The sequence below is a fragment of the Bicyclus anynana genome, chromosome 14, assembly GCF_947172395.1.
Source record: "Bicyclus anynana chromosome 14, ilBicAnyn1.1, whole genome shotgun sequence".
Taxonomy (NCBI): Eukaryota; Metazoa; Arthropoda; class Insecta; order Lepidoptera; family Nymphalidae; genus Bicyclus; species Bicyclus anynana.
In genome coordinates this window covers 11,279,859-11,297,806 of record NC_069096.1, presented here as the reverse complement: position 1 = coordinate 11,297,806, position 17,948 = coordinate 11,279,859, and the positions used below count along the sequence as shown (strand labels likewise).

At 37.4% G+C, this 17,948-nt stretch overlaps 1 protein-coding gene across 1 annotated transcript in view; it reads left to right on the top strand.

The window, feature by feature from the left end:
* Positions 1–15,347, top strand: part of LOC112043511 (uncharacterized) — an 18,491-nt gene extending 3,144 nt beyond the window's left edge. Inside the window, exon 5 of the mRNA XM_052885546.1 lies at positions 15,109–15,347. Coding sequence (XP_052741506.1) covers positions 15,109–15,347 — 239 coding nt within the window. The remainder of the gene's footprint in view (positions 1–15,108) is intronic.
* Positions 15,348–17,948: the final 2,601 nt, after the last annotated feature.

Genomic DNA, 17,948 nt, shown 5'->3' with positions numbered 1-17,948 from the left:
TAGATGTTACCAATATTAAATTTAGATAGAATAATATTATCTTAAGTCAAGACTAAAATTCTGATTTTTTATACAATTTGCATCATCATTTTTGATTAGGCGGTGTTATTGCCGTATTCATTGAGGCAGGTTTTTTTTATTCTTTACAAGTTAGCGCTTTGACTACAATCTCACCTGATGGTAAGTGATGATGCTATCTTAGATGGAAGCGAACTAACTTGTTAGGACGAGGATGAAAATCCACACTCGCGTTGGCGGTACGTTTTTGCCGGTAGGGTGGTAACTAGCCACGGCCGAAGCCTCCCACCAGCCGAAAGGTATATTATGTATTTGGAAAGTTAAAACTTTTCATCATCACCATCATTATCAACCCATATTCGGCTCAATGCTGAGCTTTAGTCTCCTCTCAGAATGGGAGGGGTTAGGCCAAGAGTCCACCACGCTGGCCTAATACAGATTGGCAGACTTCACACACGCAAAGGAATAAGAAAATTCTCTGGTATGCAGGTTTCCTCACGATGTTTTGCCTTCACCGTTTGAGATACATGATATATAATTTCTTAAAATGCACACTACTGAAAAGTTGAAGGTGCATGGCCGGACCGGAATTGAACCCACACCTTCTGATGTTACAAAAGAGGATATGGAGCTTAGAACCACCACTCTTAAACGCGGGGTTAGCGGGTTTAATGTAATGTTTCAATTGTTAAAGATTTATCAGATGTTGATGATGTTGACTGGCGGCAAATCTGATGGGTAACAACACCAATTTCCCAACTTCAGGCCCAGAATTTATACTGAAAATTTCTTAAAACGAAGAAAAGCTACCGTATAGAAAGGAACCGTAAATTTTATCCCACATACACAAACAAAACGATCTCTTAAAAGTCTCTAACAGGTGTGGTAGACGAAACATAAAAGGGCCCAAAATCGAACCCTGTGGAACGCCTATTATGGATGTTGAACCAGTTATCAGCATACTGACAGCAATACCGATAAACATTTTAATGACGAAGATTGTAGTGACCGTAGATCCTTATTTTTTCCGAAATTAGTGTTAGTTTTGTGTACTCTGCTGCCACGGCAACTTGTTTGGTAGCGTGTACCTTTTGTATTCTTGGTAGATTGTTCTCCTAAGCGAAAAAGTCTTAGCGAAGTAGTTTTGTTCAGTTTATTCGCGTCTGTCTGTCACAGTTCAACATACGTTACGGTGTAATACTGCAAATACAAAAATCACTAGAAAATCCTGCGAACAGCGCTTTTGTACTCTAATCTCAAATAAGTAAGTAAAATGCTAACTTAATAAATAGTTTTCTACCGTTCTGACGTCTTAATAGAACTTTACTAAAGCCATTCTCGATGTGCACTGTTTACCAACAAACAAATTAAAAATGAAGGTAGAAAATGCATGTCAGTTCATAACTATTATTTTTAAATTGTTTTTTTTCGGGATCAAAAGTAGCCTATGTGGTAATTCAGAGTCTATTTCCATTCTAAATTTCAGCCAAATTGCTTCAGTAGTAGCGGCGTTAAAGAGTAACAAACATCCAAACAAACATACATCCAAACATCCATGAAAACTTTCGCGTTTATAATATTAGTAGGATAGGATTCTAAATGTATTACCTACTCGTATATCTTATTGTTCTAAGCTCTTTAATCAAATTAATTTTCATTAACATAAGCACAATTTAATTATAACTATTATCGATATATACCCTCTTTATTAATTTGTTTTTGGTAAACAGTGCACATCGAATATAGCTTTATTTTATACTGAGTGTATCCAGCAAGATCATGTTTTAAAGGACCATGCATTTCTATTTTTAATTGGTTAAGACAATGATATTTTATACTAGAGATAGGGCAGTAGCGCATCAAAACTGAGGCGGACAAATTCTTAATTTAATTTAGTCGCAAACAACGAAAGTTATTTAAAACACATAATGCCCAAATATTGTCTATAATATCGCGCTGGGTGTTTAGGAAGTGTAAAAACTGTATATAAATGTAACAAAATTGTACATCTGTGCGCTCAGTGGAATTGCTAAATTCGGATCACTTTTTGCGGTGATTTTGTACGCACGTAACATATCTTTAGTATAAAATAATCATTGGGTTGAGACCGTTGGGAACTCCTTGCCTACTAGAGGTCTATACACATCGGCTATAACAATGATGACGATGATGATGATGACGATGATGATGATGATGATGATGATGATGATGATGATGATGATGATGATGATTATTAACAAACTAGTGTACGCCCGCGACTTCGTCCGCGTGGAATTTAGTTTTTCACAAATCCCTCGGAAACCATGGATTTTTCGGGATAAAAAGTAATCTAATCCAGGCTATTATATCTTAATACCAAATTTCAGCTAATTCAGTTCAGTAGTTGAGGCGTGAAAGAGTAACAAACATTCATATCATCAGTTTTCGCAAATCTCGGGAAACTATGGATTTTTTCGGGATAAAAAGTATCAAATAAAAATATTCCAGAGTAAAATCTATTTTCATTCCAAATTTCAGCTAAATCGCTTCAGTAGTAGCGGCGTTATAGAGTAACAAACATCCAAACATGCATCCATACAAACTTTCGCGTTTATAATATTAGTAGGATAACATTTATAGTTTTACAAAACGTATTACTCATTGTTAAGGATAATTTTTACCTATACCATTCTGGAAACTAGTTTCGTATCTATAATATTTAAAGCGAGGTTCAGGTCAAAGTTCATTTTTGTTGTGACGGAGAATATTCGATACAATGAGTGGGTGTCAGTGGGACGAAGCGTTAAATATTTGATGAGGAACAGTTTCGATCGTTCGTGCTAGCGGGCCATAAAATCGATGGATGCCTGCCTACATAGTTTGAAATGACCACGTTTCATGTTAATGTCAGACAACTAATTGCCCGCCTAAATTGCTTTGAAACCTGAAATAATCAATTGTGTGCATTCATTTTTAATGTTTTTTTTTTTTGTAAATCAACTTTGATGTACCTATCTAGGGCTCGTGCCGTGTTATTTATCGATTTTCTTTCTAATCAATGCTTCTAAAATTAACAAAAAATTGTATGGGTGACCTGTCGATAACGAGTGCCATTTCCATATGTTTTAAATTTTCGAAGGGTTAGCGTTTGTAGAAAAATAATCCATATCGGCTAGAGGCTTTTATTTGTTATGCTTCACGTTCTGCCACTAAACCGATTTGGAAAATTCGCTCGTAAATTGTCTAGTCGTTAAACCATTTTCAAATAGGCTCATAAAGATGATAGATGGATGATGGATGATTAGTATGCTAATGTTTTTTAATGATCATTGCAATATTTTTTTTTATTTTTTACAAGTTAGCCTTTGACTACAACCTGATGGTAAGTGATGATGCAATATAAGATGGAAGCGGGTTCACTTGTTAGGAGGAGAATGAAAATACACAACATCGTACCGGAACGCTAAATCGCTTGGCGGTACGTCTTTGCCGGTAGGGTGGTAACTAACCACGGCCGAAGCCTCCCACCAGGCAGACCTGGACCAATTAAGAAAACCTCAATCGGCCCAGCCGACCACTGCGCCACGGAGGCCGTCTAAATCAAATACATCAATGACAAACTACATTACCAGCAAGTAACATTGACTAATTAGTCCAGTGGTCGTTAAGCTCTTTAAACCAAATAATCAAAAATGGTGATCAAATAGGCTGATAATGACGATAGAAAGATGATGGATGATTAGGATGCTAATATTTTTTAATGATCATTAGAATTTTTTTCAATCCTATAGGTTAATATTTCCTCCGTTTCTCGGCTCCGCTCCGCTGCCTCACTCCGCTTCGTTAGACCGCAGCGTTAGACTCGAGTCTAGACTAGACTAGACCAACGAACCACTTTTTAATAAGTAAATGCCTCCATTAACTATAGGTACGATACCCCGACTATGTATACGCGATGCCGAAATGGAAAGAAAGTGATAACAAACAATCCAGAAAGCTGTCCGGCGTTCCGCCTGTGCAAACTTAACGTTCGTGTCTGACTCGACTTGCTTCCTGAGCACACGAGCAATCACTGTAGTGTAGAAATAATGGAAAATATGTTGGAACAAAGAGCGGACTGTTATAGATGAAGTATTTTTTTTAATATTCTATACAAGTCAGCTCTTGACTACAATACCCTGATGGTAAGTGATGATGCAATCTAAGTTGGAAGCGGGCTGACTTGTTAGGAGGAGGATGAAAATCCACACCCCTTTCGGTTTCTACACGACATCGTGCCAGAACGCTACGATCGCTTGGCGGTACGTTTTTTTTTTATTCTTTACAAGTTAGCCCTTGATTACAATGAACCACCTGATGGTAAGTGAAGATGCAATCTAAGATGGAAGCGGGCTGACTTGTTGGGAGGAAATGAAAATCCACGCCCCTATAGGTTTATACACGACATCGTACTAAAACGTTACGATCGCTTTGCGGTACGTCTTTATCGGTAGGGTGGTAACTAGCCACGGCTGAATTCTCCCACCAGCCAGACCTGGACCGATTAAGTAACTTCAATCGGCCATGCCGGAGATCGAACCCAGGACCTTCGTCTTGTAAATCCGCCGCGCATACCACTGCGCCACGGAGGCCGTCAAAAGTACATAATACGTATTTTTATTATTTTATAATAAAATCCAATTTGGTAGTTTGATAAAAATACAATATTGAATTTTATATTATCATCAATACTCAATTAATGCAATAAAATTAAGGTCTCTATCGGTAATTTCGAGACAAGTGTGTTCTCTCAAATTCTTATTAGTTATTTATACGAAGCTGAAACGCAGACGAACTTTTATAAAATATTTGTCTGTCTGTTTGTCCGGACTAATCTTCGGAATGGCTGGCTGGACTTTCATTGGAAGATACAGGAGGTTACTGACAAATATATATTATATATACTTTTTATTCCGGAAAATTCAAAGTTTTCGCGGGCTTTGCGATGAACTTTTGACGCGGACGAAGTATCGGCATCTAGATGAATATAAGCCCGTGGAAATTACACTAATCATCAAAATTGTATTAGATTAATTAAATTTGATAACAAAATGATTACTGAAAATAATTAATTTGATGAAAAAATGCGGCTAAAAACAAGCAGACCAGAAAATCTGCCATGTACCAAAGCTTTCGCGTGGGCTTGCGAAACACCAGTCACGCCCGCCCAGCGCCACGCGATGTGTGTTATGGTCATAGCACACATATCAACCAAGAATCGTCACTGTATCAACCCAAGCCGTTCTGTATTCTTTGTATGAAATTCCTTACTGCAACGCATTAGAATCCTGTGGTTGGGTCGACCTACCGGAGCTGCTGATCTGCGTACATTTAAAGATGAACCTACACTTATCCGAGCCGAAGTGTCAAACGAATCGAAGTTAAGGAGGCCTCGCATGCGTAAACAAGAAGAATCGACCGCGCCCAAAAAATCGACCGCGTCCAAGAAATCGTTTCTATTTCCTTTAACGCCTGTCGTACTGTTATTACATGTGATTGCGCATTAAGGTCTCAAACTGATGACGTCATCGAAATTAGCTTACGATTTCTGGGGTTCTTGCAGATTTGGATTATTCGACGCGGGGAAGTGTGCAAGGTTTCATGAGATTTCATATACCTACATAATTCTAGAATTCCTTTCGTTCGACGCGTTTGGCTAGGATAAGTGTGCGTTACCTTTAGTTGATGACTGGTCAACGTCGAGACGTCATCTGGGTAAAGGTGAGGTGACACGTATAGTCGACAGCGAGGCAACGCATGGTTGACGATGCGGCGCCGATCCCTTTCCGAGTTGGTATGTGAGATATGACCCTTATACCGTGACATTTTCCTCTGATTACCCTTTATTAATTAGCTTCGAGACCTACCTGTTATAATGGTGGTGTGTTGTTAATTATGTTATATCTTGCAGACTTCGCTGCACCTTAGGCCTTGCACGATCGAATATCTGGCTTTTTTTTTAAAGAATGCTTTAGGCAAAGCTGTTTGCTCCGGCTCCTAGCTGTCCGGGAAAGTACTATGCCATGCTTATGCCATTGCTGCTGCAAAACAGCAGACAAATCGTTACTTATAAGAAATCTAAATGTAGTGAGGTTAATTCTGTACATGAAATATATTTGCAAAATAACTATCAGGGGGTGATTAGTAATCGATACTGATGCCAAAAATGCAATCAGTAAAATGTTTGTCTGTCTGTCTGTGTGTTCTTTATAGAAACAAAAAATACTCGACGGATTTTAACGAAACTTGGTACAATTATTCTTCATACTCCTGGTCAGGTTATAGTATACTTTTCATCACGCTACGATATATAGGAGCAGAGCAGTGAAGGAAAATGTTGGGAAAACGGGAGAAGTTACTCCATTTTTTAAGCTTCCGTCGCGTGGTAGGGTAGGAGTAGGGTAGGGGTAGGGTAGGAGTAGGGTTGGGGTAGGGTAGGGTTAGGGTAGAGTAGGGGTAGGATAAGGTAGGAGCCGGGTAGGGGTAGGGTAGGGGTTTGGTAGGTTAGGGCTAGGGTTGGGGTAGGGTTGAGTCCCTACTCATCCCCTAAACAGAAGGTTAGCTGTAAAGTGGGAGCAGGGTAGGGTAGTAGTAGGGTTTCACGCGGACTAAGTCGCAGGCGTCCGCTAGTTAATTAATAAAGTCTAAGCTCGTGTTTCACATAATATACCGACACATGGCGATGTACCATTGCGACGATAGCTGAGCTGCTGCTGCTGACCTAACCCCTAACCCCTCTCAGAATGAGAGGGGTTAGGCCAATAGTCCACCACGAATTAAGAAAATTCCCTGGTATGCAGCTTTCCTCACGATGTTTTTCCTTCGCCATTTGATACACGTGATATTTAATTTCTTAAAATGCACACGACTGAAAAGTTGGAGGTGCATGCCCTGGACAGAATTCTAACCCACACCCTCTGGAATCGGAGGCAGAGGTCATATCCACTGGGCTATAATGGGCATAATTACAAATTTTAAACATTTTTACAATATTACATTTTTACGATATCTTCCCAAAGAAGTAGAAAATTAGTCTAGAAATTATAATTTCCATCAAATCTTATTCACATTAGTGTTTCTTTATATTTTATTCGAACGAATCCATAATATCTTTAAAAATATCTTAAAAAATAACTCATGTAAACTGTTAATATTCTAAATACAAGGTACCTACTATAAAAAGGGTATTTCCTATTAGCCTTTGCCTTTATAAGCGACTTACGGTTCAGGTCAAGGTCAAACTGGTGATCGTCATCATAAAAGAACCACTTAAGTTAAGGTTACCTACACGTCCATGTATTTCACTTAATCAATTAGCTTTACTTGTAAAATTCAAAATACGTATCATTTTACAAGATTTCTTTATCTAATATTACTATTTTAATTGTTATAAATTTAAACGTAGTCAAACCAATTAGTAAATATCTTTATTATGCTCTATTATAAAATATCCACGAATTTTAAATCTCATTATAAAATACACGAAATAAATAAAAGCTATTATTTTCCGCGTAACAACACATTCGCTATCTATATTGCTATTTTAATGCGTGTAAACTTGAACTTTACCTGAATTTTAACTTTGTTAAACTAAGTTATATTTTCTCATGCCAATGCTCTTGCAATGTAGTGTCAATTGTGATTGTAATAAGGTACTGGGCTATTTATTCAAGTGTAAAACAACGAATGCTAACCGATATCATACCAATGTAATGGTAACAAGTAAGCGATACGGGTCGTAATGACCCGCATAAACGATGATACCAGGAAAGCTAAAAAACGGTACTTTTGTATCCATATTTAGAACTACACTGTAAGAGAGAGATTTATTACGGGAATATGTACCTGCAACATCGATTATTGTTTGTAGTCGTCACTCATCAGTCACAGGGCTGCTATTCCGCTATTTTACAATCGTCGACGAACATTTCGCTTAAATTACGTCTTGTTCTAATTTGAACTTTAATATTTGTAGAATGCCAAAACTAAAAAGTCACTAACAACGGAGTTGTCATGGAAACCAACATTGTCAAAGCGCTGTAGCTTTAAATAATACAGGGGCTGGACAGCAAATAAAGGAGGGAATTTGATGCGTATAGGTGTCTAATGCAATGCAGTATGGTGAGCTTGGGTGATAACTGATGTTTTTGTATCGACACGACAACCTGTAACTTATGTTACGAGTTCCTCGAGTACAAGTGGTGTTAACATTCATAATTATATTATTCTAAAAGAAGGTATTTGTCTATTAGTTTTGACAAAGTCGAGCAAAAAGAACATAGATGCTCAGGAGATGTGGTGTTGGAGAGGAATCTCCTTAACTGAGTTCCGTGCTAACGTCTCTATAGTCTAAGAGCTCGACATAAAACAACGTCTCTCGGCATTAGTTCACAGTCGCATTCTTCAGTTTTTTGGACATGTCTCCCGGCGAGGGAATGAGTACGCCGACGACGTACGCCTTGTTGTGCAAGGGAAGTTGGAGGGAACTAAGCCACGCGGCAGGTCACCCTTGCGATGGACCGACCAGATGAAATCTGCTGTAGGCGGTCCCTTGCATGAATGTACACGACACTACACACGTGAAGTGGCGAATACTCGTGAAGCGTATTACATCTGCCTCCAACACGTCCTAAAGACCACGAGACCGCTCTGTTAAGAGCACAACGACAAAGAAGTAACGTAAAAGGATCATTTTGGACATATCAAGTTATTTAGAAAGGTGAAATGATTGTTCATGGTCGGTCACGGTCAGCCAACAAAATTAATATCAAAATTATGCATCATTTAAAATATAAGTAACGACACGACCTTGGCGTGTTGTCGCGTGAACCCATTACTTTTGCATAAAATAAGAACACGAGCTTTTATTGTAAAACGTGTGAAGAAATCCATCTGAATGACGGCATAATTAACGTGCACTTAAATATAATTAATATCCTATAGAAATATAGAGAGCCGTGATAGCCCAGAGGAGAAGGCTGTGATAGCCCAGTGGATATGACCTTTGCCTCCAATTCCGGAGGGTATTGGCTCGAATCAGGTCCGGGGCATGCACCACCAACTTTTCAGTTATATGCATTTTAAGAAATTAAATATCACGTGTCTCAAACGGTGAAGGAAAAACATCATGACGCACCTGCATACCAGATAATTTTCCTAATTCTCTGCGTGTGTGAAAACCGACGCTTGGGCCAGCGTGGTGGACTATTTTGCCTAACCCCTCTCATTCTGAGAGGAGACTAGAGCTCAGCAGTGAGCCGAATATGGGTTGATAATGATGTAACTCCTGTAGAAATAAATAAATTACTTCTTTTAGTACCTAGATCTGAATGTATTTTTAGATTATTTTGTCTTATCTTTTAAATACGACCAACATATCTGTTCCCCTCCACGGAAAGTCTGAAAGGCTGAAAGGCTACAGCAATAGTGTTGTGAGCTGAAATTGAACCCACGACCTGTCAGTGAGTCCGGCCCTTTCACAAATTCTACAAACCATTGGTAGTTCTTTTGAAAATTAAAATAAGTATACGTGGTTAAGTAGTAATTTTTTGAATAACCGGACAAGTTCTGAATTGCCGACTACTAACTGTGCTCTGGTACTCGTCATCTTTAACCGATCTAAGACCAATGAGACAGAAACAAGTAATCCTATAACAGTTACGTTTTTTTATGAACGTTTAAAACTCTCAAAATACGTAAGTAAAAGCCTACTTGTAACGTTACGTACGTACCTACGTTTCAATTATTATCACACCAATATTATGAAGGCGAAAGTTTGTGTGTAAATGTGTAAATGACTATGTTTGTTCCTCCTTAGTGCTGCGACTATACTGAAGCGGTTTGGCGAAATTTTGATTGGAAATAGATTTTAATTTGGATTTTTCCTTCAGAAGTTGTGAAAAGCTGAATTCCACTCAGTCGCGGTCCTCCGTTAGTCCTACTTCCTACTAATATTATAAACGCGAAAGTTTGTTTGATGTCTGGATGTTTGTTACTCTATAACGCCGCTACTACTGAAGCGATTTAGCTGAAATTTGGAATGGAAATAGATTTTACTTTGGATTAACACATAGGCTACGTTATATGCCGAAAAAATCCATGGTTTCCCGAGATTTGCGAAAACTGATAATTTTAATGATATGAATGTTTGTTACTCTTTCACGCTTAACCGAATTAACTAAAATTTTGTATTGAGGTATATGATAGCATGGATTAACACATAGGCTACTTTTTATCCCGGAAAAATCCATGGTTTCCGAGGCATTTGTGAAAAACTAAATTCCACGCGGACGAAGACGCGGTCTTCCGCTAGTTAACCATAAAAAATGTGCCATCCATCCTTGTACACACGTAACGGGGAAAAATGACGGGTTTCAATATTGATGCAGGTTCGTCGACCACCGGGTATTGACCCCCCCCCCCTCAAGCCCCGCGCGAGGTGACACGTGTCTACATCAATTACCCTATACAAAATGATATGCGATACATTCGAAGGGCAGTGACGTGGAAAATGTATTCTTTATAATCGCGTCAATATTTTTAATAATCAAATGGCAAAGGGCTGCGACTTTGTCCTCCAAGAACTCTGGTTCTTTAGGAGCGTTTTTTATGCGGCTCACAGTAAAAAGAACTGCCCCTGTAGCCAAGTGGCACGTCGATTCTCTTTCTACGATCGCAAACGCTTCGACAACTAGAAAAATGTATAGGAATGACATTTGCTATGGGCAGGTCACGTGATCAAGATCTGTCATTCACACACATTTTTCTCGTTTTCGAAACGTTTGCGATCGGCGATCGTAGAAAGAGAATCGACGTGCCACTTGGCTAGGGGGGCAGGGTAACATTTTAACTTACATTTTAACCGACTTCAATAGTAATATCAATGGCCTTATAGCGAAAAGCTTCGACCAACACCTTAAGAAGCTTTCGCTTAACTGTTGGATCAAGAGTCGGATACAAAAGGCAGTGATTCTTGAGACGGCGCGTATTGTGAGGAGGTTCCTCACTCTGGAGCCCTGACCACCGGTTGCTTGGACACTCAAATGTCCCGCAGCGGGAGGGTGAATTTTTTTTTATAAATTTTTAATAATGTTTTGTATTTTATACTTATATTGTTAAAAATTAAAAAAAAAAGAAGTAATAAATAAATGAGAGATCAGGATTATATGAATTGAATTTACCTTGTGTTTTAAGTGTCTTTGTCACTTGACATAAAGTAAGAAATTTATTACAGGCCTGAATTTTCATTAAAATGTTCTAATATCTATAAATAGTTCCAAGTGTAGGTCTAGCTATGCTGGTAGTATGACGTCACCGATGTCGTGCGTGGTATCTGTTCGACAATTAAACCCGCACCGGAACACGTTTATGAATATTCATTCCTCGTAGACGAGTGCGTTGGCGGTTGGGTGGATAATAGAGACAATTCAATTTTCGTTAAGTTAGTTAACCCTCAATAGCCTCACGGCAGAAGGACTCAACATCGTGGGATTGATGCTCGTTCGCAGACATACTGTCGTATTCTAATTTCTAATGGAATTTTTTTTTTTATAAATATACTTAAACAATACACATCACTATCTAGCCCCAGAGTAGCTTGTGTTATGGGTGCTAAGATAGTTGATATTATAATATTAATATACAATTATATACTACATATAAATACTTATATAATGTATAAATACAAACAGACACTGGAAAACACCCATGCTTATCACACAAATATTTTCCAGTTGTGGGAATCGAACCCACGGCCGTGGATGCAGAAAGCAGGGTCACTACCCACTGCGCCACGCGGCCGTCACGTATTAATTGGAGGGCAACGTATTAATTGGAGGGTAACGGGAATATAACTATGATATAATGGGAATTTAACAGACATGAGATATTTACTTTTAAATAGTATGATTCTCTTATAGTGATTTTAAAAATAAGCAAGTAAGCTTCATTCGGCATTTATTTGTTACTACAATCGTATTTTATTTAAACGTGTAGTAACGTCGTCGTAAAGATTTGTAAATTCAATATCTTGAATTACAAGGTCACATTTAAAAAGGGTTAATTGTTTTCGTAATAACAAAATGACTTATTACACACAACATAACACACTGAGTGCATATTAACATAAAGTACATAATGAAGGACATTGCGTAATAATCGAGGGAATAAAAAGAAATGGGTAAAAAAGCACACACCAATGGGCTATTGTATTTGCATAAAAATCCACGCTAAGCTGTTGTTCCGATAAAGCTAGTTGACACGAACTTTTCTTCTACGCAATTGTGCAAGTCCGTATATTGGTTAAGGTCAGGTTTATATATAGGCTATTGGCTACTGCCGGTTGTTAAAGAATAAATCTCGTAATCTTATATCTCGAAGTTGCCTGCCCATGCGAACGAATATAAACAGGGTGTTCTTTTTCGAGATCGAAGCACGCATGTTTTCATATTATGTCCATGTATTAATCCTATTATCCATATTTCTGTTTAATTGTTTGTTACGCTTTTACGACGTATCTATAGCACCAATCACAATTAAATTTCACATACACTTTGTTAGGTGTACATAGAAGAATACGACGAGGTGATACGACGGGTTTCTTTTTATATATCTTACTCGTACCTAAACATTCATTATTGGAATGAATATTTATATTGGGACGGCTTCATTTAATCAAAATTCCACCCTTCGCCACTACTACCTACCTTTTATCTAGGAAAAAAACCATTGTTCCCGAGCCAACGAAGCTATGAGTAATTTCGAGTAAGTAATTAAGTATATTATAAAATTGAAGTGCTAATTTTCATGTAAATTACGAAATTATATACGAATGAAATAGCTAGTATTCACTAGTTGGACTAATTATTACGATAAGACTGCAAACTTATACTTTGTCATATTTCAGAAAAATATTTTAGGCAGAATATTTTCCAAGATATTACTGAAGATAAAAGCATTCTAAATATTTGCATGTTCGAATCTCTGCAGTCAGTTAAGTTGCATGCAACAATGCATTTTATTTTTAGCTATAATTTCAAATCGCCCAATGGTTAATAGAGTATGTGCTCAATTAATTTGTTCAAATGAAAAACAAATAAAACCATAAAATATTTGCTAAACCGGCAAACGTTGTTCTGCCATAAAGTTATTTCATACTAAAATACATAAATCATGAAAAAAAATGAAGAGTAAGGCTTTCTTTTCTCTTGTTTTCTCAACTTTTCTAATACTTTCCAAATATACAAAAAAAAATATATTAAACTCGACCGATCTATTAAATTTGCAGAGAGACATGACGAAACTATAAAGGCTCCATGTTGACTACGAAATCCTAAAAACTTAACTAAATGCAAAATTTTACGAAAATCGTCTTACGCGATTCCGATATTTCAAGATATATATACCAGAATTGCTTGTTTAAATAAGTCTCTCTCTGTCTCACACGATACGGATAAAGAGAGACATAGAGACAAACTTGGGACTGACATGGTCGAGTTTAAAGAATAGCGCTTCTGAAATTAATAAATGAAACAAAAGAGCACACCCTAACTATTAACTAATCAAGCAATCCTTCGTATCTGATAGACTACTTGCTACGTTGGAATTTTACTTCTGCTTACTTACCATTACAAGTTTACTCCGGTACTGTGTTTCTTACGAACAACACTGTTATTCCAAATGTTTTTCTGTGTAATTGCTTTTATTGTTTTTATTACTCAGGCCGTCACAGTAGCGGTTCTTACATAAGCGTAGCTACGAAATCTCGTTCTACGAATATTCGTAGCTTATTCGTAGCACCCTCTGGTCAGTATATTGTACATCGTAGCATAGTTGTTATTGAGAAATAATTATTGATTTCTGTGATTATTCTAGTATTTTTATATACATACAAAATATTTACCTAGGTGGGGAAAAAACAACGAAGTAAGATTATTTTATTATCAGAGTTTACAAGGATGAATACCCAATTTCTTAAAAAAAATATTGAATTGGTGTATGATGAGCATATTAAAATATTTCTCTCTAATATTAATATGTTTAATGATTTGTGGTAAACTGAGATATAACCAAAAAATATTTGAAACTGGCAGAAGCCCTCAATTTCGGCACAAGTCGTTTTCGGGTAATTTTCTCTTCATATAAATAAATCCAAGCTATAAAAAGCCCTTAAGTGTCCCTATAATATAAAAAGCTTATGTTCATAACCATATAAAAAGCCTATGTTCTGCTCCAAGGTACAATTTATCTCTATACCAAATTCCATCCAAATCGGTTCACTGGTTCTACTTTTTGACGACCTCCGTGTCGCAGAGGTATGCGCGGTGGATTTACAAGACGGATGTCCTGGGTTCGATCTACCCGGCTGGACCGATTGAGGTTTTCCTAATTGGTCCTAATTGGTAAAGATGCTTGGAGGCCGTTGGATCAGCTTCCACCTTCACACAGGAAGTAAAACTATAAGAAATTGTAATTGTTATCAATTGTAAATTATAATACTGTATGACTTTTTCATTTCAAAAGAGCAACTGTTGAGTTTCTTGCCGGTATCTTCTCAGCAGAACCTGCCTTCCAAAGCGGTGGTAGAATCTTTACAAATAGTCAACTGACGTGTCAAAAGTGCTTGTAAACTGAGCCTACTTGAAATAAATGATTTTTGATTTGATCTTGATTTGATTTGATTTGATTTGGTCCACCCTACCGACAAAGACGTACCGCCAAGCGAATGTCGTGTAGAAACCGAAAGGGGTGTAAATTTTATTCCTAATCCTAACAAATCATTATTTACCATCAAGTAAGATTGTAGTCAAGGGCTAACTTGTAAATAATAAAAAAAACACCTCGTGCGGATTAACTTGACACCTGGCTCGAATGATGTTTGTACGTTTGTGCTTACTGCTGGCACCTTAACGCGCACGAGCTGTAACTTTCGCGTTTACAATATTACTACAGATGTTTTTACACACCTGATAGGCCATCAACTTGTAGGCTGCAACTGTAATAGTTGGTATAAGACAACATATTATATACTTGTAAAGAATATATATAAAAAAAAAACATATGACCATCTCGCAGTGTTGGTGTTATCATCTGGCCAGCTCCGACAATGGGCGCGCGGCCAGGCGGAGGGTAAGCTGGAGCGGGTCATCCTAGCCGGCCAGGGCCACCGGCTGCTGGCCGAGGCGGATGCTCTGCCTCTGCCGCGACACCTGACCAGTCTGATCATCAAGTGCGATGCGCTCCACGCTGCCGTGGAGAAAGGCTCTCTTCTTGAACTACAGGTGGCACTGGTAACATTTCCAGTTCTAGACTAAACAGTAATTCGAAGTGTTTCTTCATTGTCAGCCTATTTTATTAACAGGAGTGCCCTGTACGCCCTCCATAAATGGTATATGTAGCTTAGTTTAAGGTGATATGATGTTAAACTCTTAATTACTAACACTATCAGATGTTAATAATGATCGGGATTGATTTTACTTGTTAAGTGCTCTTTAAGGCACGAAATTATGACACAACTAATTTCCAAATTGATACCAAAAAAAAAATCCTAAAAGAAAAGAAAACTCATATTAAAAGCCCAAGACTCGAGGCAGGAAGTTTTTTGTTTTTTAAGATTGCGAACCTCAAAAGGAAAAACTGAACCCTTTTATGAACACTTCCTTGTCCGTCTGTCTGTCAATACCTATTTTCTCAGGAACGCGTGGAGGTATAAAGCTGAAATTCATATCAAATACTCAGGTCTACTGTCCCTTAGAGATGTGAAAAAATCAAATCAGACAATCAAATTATACAGCCGTTTATGCTGCAAATTTTTGATACTCGCAAAATAATCAAAAATCTACAGGGTACTTATTTTGAAATCAGAATCTTGTAATTTAGTAGTGTAAGCGTACTCAGGATTCAGGTAATAATAACTTCTTGATTGTTTGAATACCTTCTTTTATTTCAATTACTTTATGATATTTCTATTGGTGGTGAAACTACTCTCGATTCGGAATTGCAGACATTGCAGAGAAGAATCGATAAGAAACTCTACAGTAGCTCTTTTCAAAGATGTTGGTTATAAAACTGTTTCAATTCTACGCGACTTAACTCGTGATTCGCTCAACAGAGAATAATCAACCGCCAACATGAAAACAATAATGTCTCCTGTCAAGTTGTAGCTTTCAAGCTTGGATAAAATAAATCTGATTGGTTCCCGCCATTTTACTTCAACCGGCGTCAACCAATCACAGAATGACAACTGAGAGATCATTTAAAAACAAAGTTGCCAGCATGAAAATAAAAATGTGATATAATTATGAATCTAGTTTGCTTAATCCTAACAATCGACCGTCCTGACAACGTGTGCGCCCCGCACATGTCGCCAGGAGGCATCCTAACAATCGAAAGTTAGTCAGTTGTCATTCTTTACATAAACTCTTACTCTTACTCTTTTCATAATATTATTCTACTCGTACATTCTTATAAAACTCTGATTGTATACAAATTTCAATGTTAATACCATTCTAATAAACTTACTTTATGAACTGAATAACTCTTGTATCTTATATATCAAAATGTAGATTATATTCTCAATTGATTTTATACATCGCAATCAACATAGTTAATGCAACAGTTGCAAATATCAATAAAAACGGTTAGGTATATTCGTAAACTGCAGACTATATTCTCAATTGATTTTACACATTGCAATCAACATAATTAATGCAACAATCACAAACATCATTATAATCGGTTACATTCGTAAACTGATTATCTTTTAAGACTATTAATATTTATATTACATACTGCTATTATTGGTCACATTACTTCGTAAGTAATTATATAGATCTGCTTGATAAGAAAAACAACGATCGATTAACTCTTTCTTTCACTTATATGACTTCTAACTATTTCGTTGGGATTCGAACGATCGATTAATCGAATAACCCACTATTATCAGCTTACCCCACATATATGCCTGCAAGACGATCGATTTACTTGTGGCAGCCAGTGGGGCAACATACTCTAATATTCACATACCAGGACACGATCCGATCGATTCTCGTGCCTGGTTCTAGTGTTTCTGCTGTGTATCAGGCCACGATCCGATCGATTCTCGTGCCTGATTCCAGCTCCATCGAGAGTGACAAGACACGATCCGATCGATTCTCGTGTCTCATCTGTAACAACGAAAAATCAACCTGCAGTTTAAATGCATCGATAAATAAATATAAAAAACACAAAATACCTGATTATTGTAAAAATTCTATTTGGATATTTTATGTTAACTATACCATTATTGTAATTGTACCTATGCATATGCACCTGGGGAAGTCACTGGCCCTTAAGACACGGGCTTACCTAGTTTAAGGGCCAGGACGTCATTGCAATTTGAGTACTGAGTTTTTTTCGAATAAACAATTCTTATTCTTATATAAAATTGTAAATTAAAATCATACGAACATTAATAAACAATTTTTTTTTGTCAAGTATTAATTATCATCTTTATATAATCCTTATCATCAGAGCTCTTGCTCTAACCGTTCATCTTATAAAGCAGCAATATGTACTTATCCATGCCAACATACGGTCGGCGGCAACTGTTGTGGGACGTGTGTTTTGCAGGCCGATTACGCCTGACACCTGCGCTACTTGATACCTATCCTAGGAATAGGATATCGTACCCTAGGACTTTAGAGACACGATAGAGCCCTATATATGAGGGCATGAGCTTTGTTCTGTTCATAATTATTAAAAATCTTTTTTTTGTTATCTTAACAAGTTCACCTTCAGAGTAAACTCAGGCTGGTTTTCTGCCTTTGTCAAGAATATTCCGATTGTACCTTTCTACTTGACCTAGGACTTACTGCATTAAGAATATGCTCAGTGACACATTTATCACAAGCAAAATCGAGTAAAGGTGTAAGAAA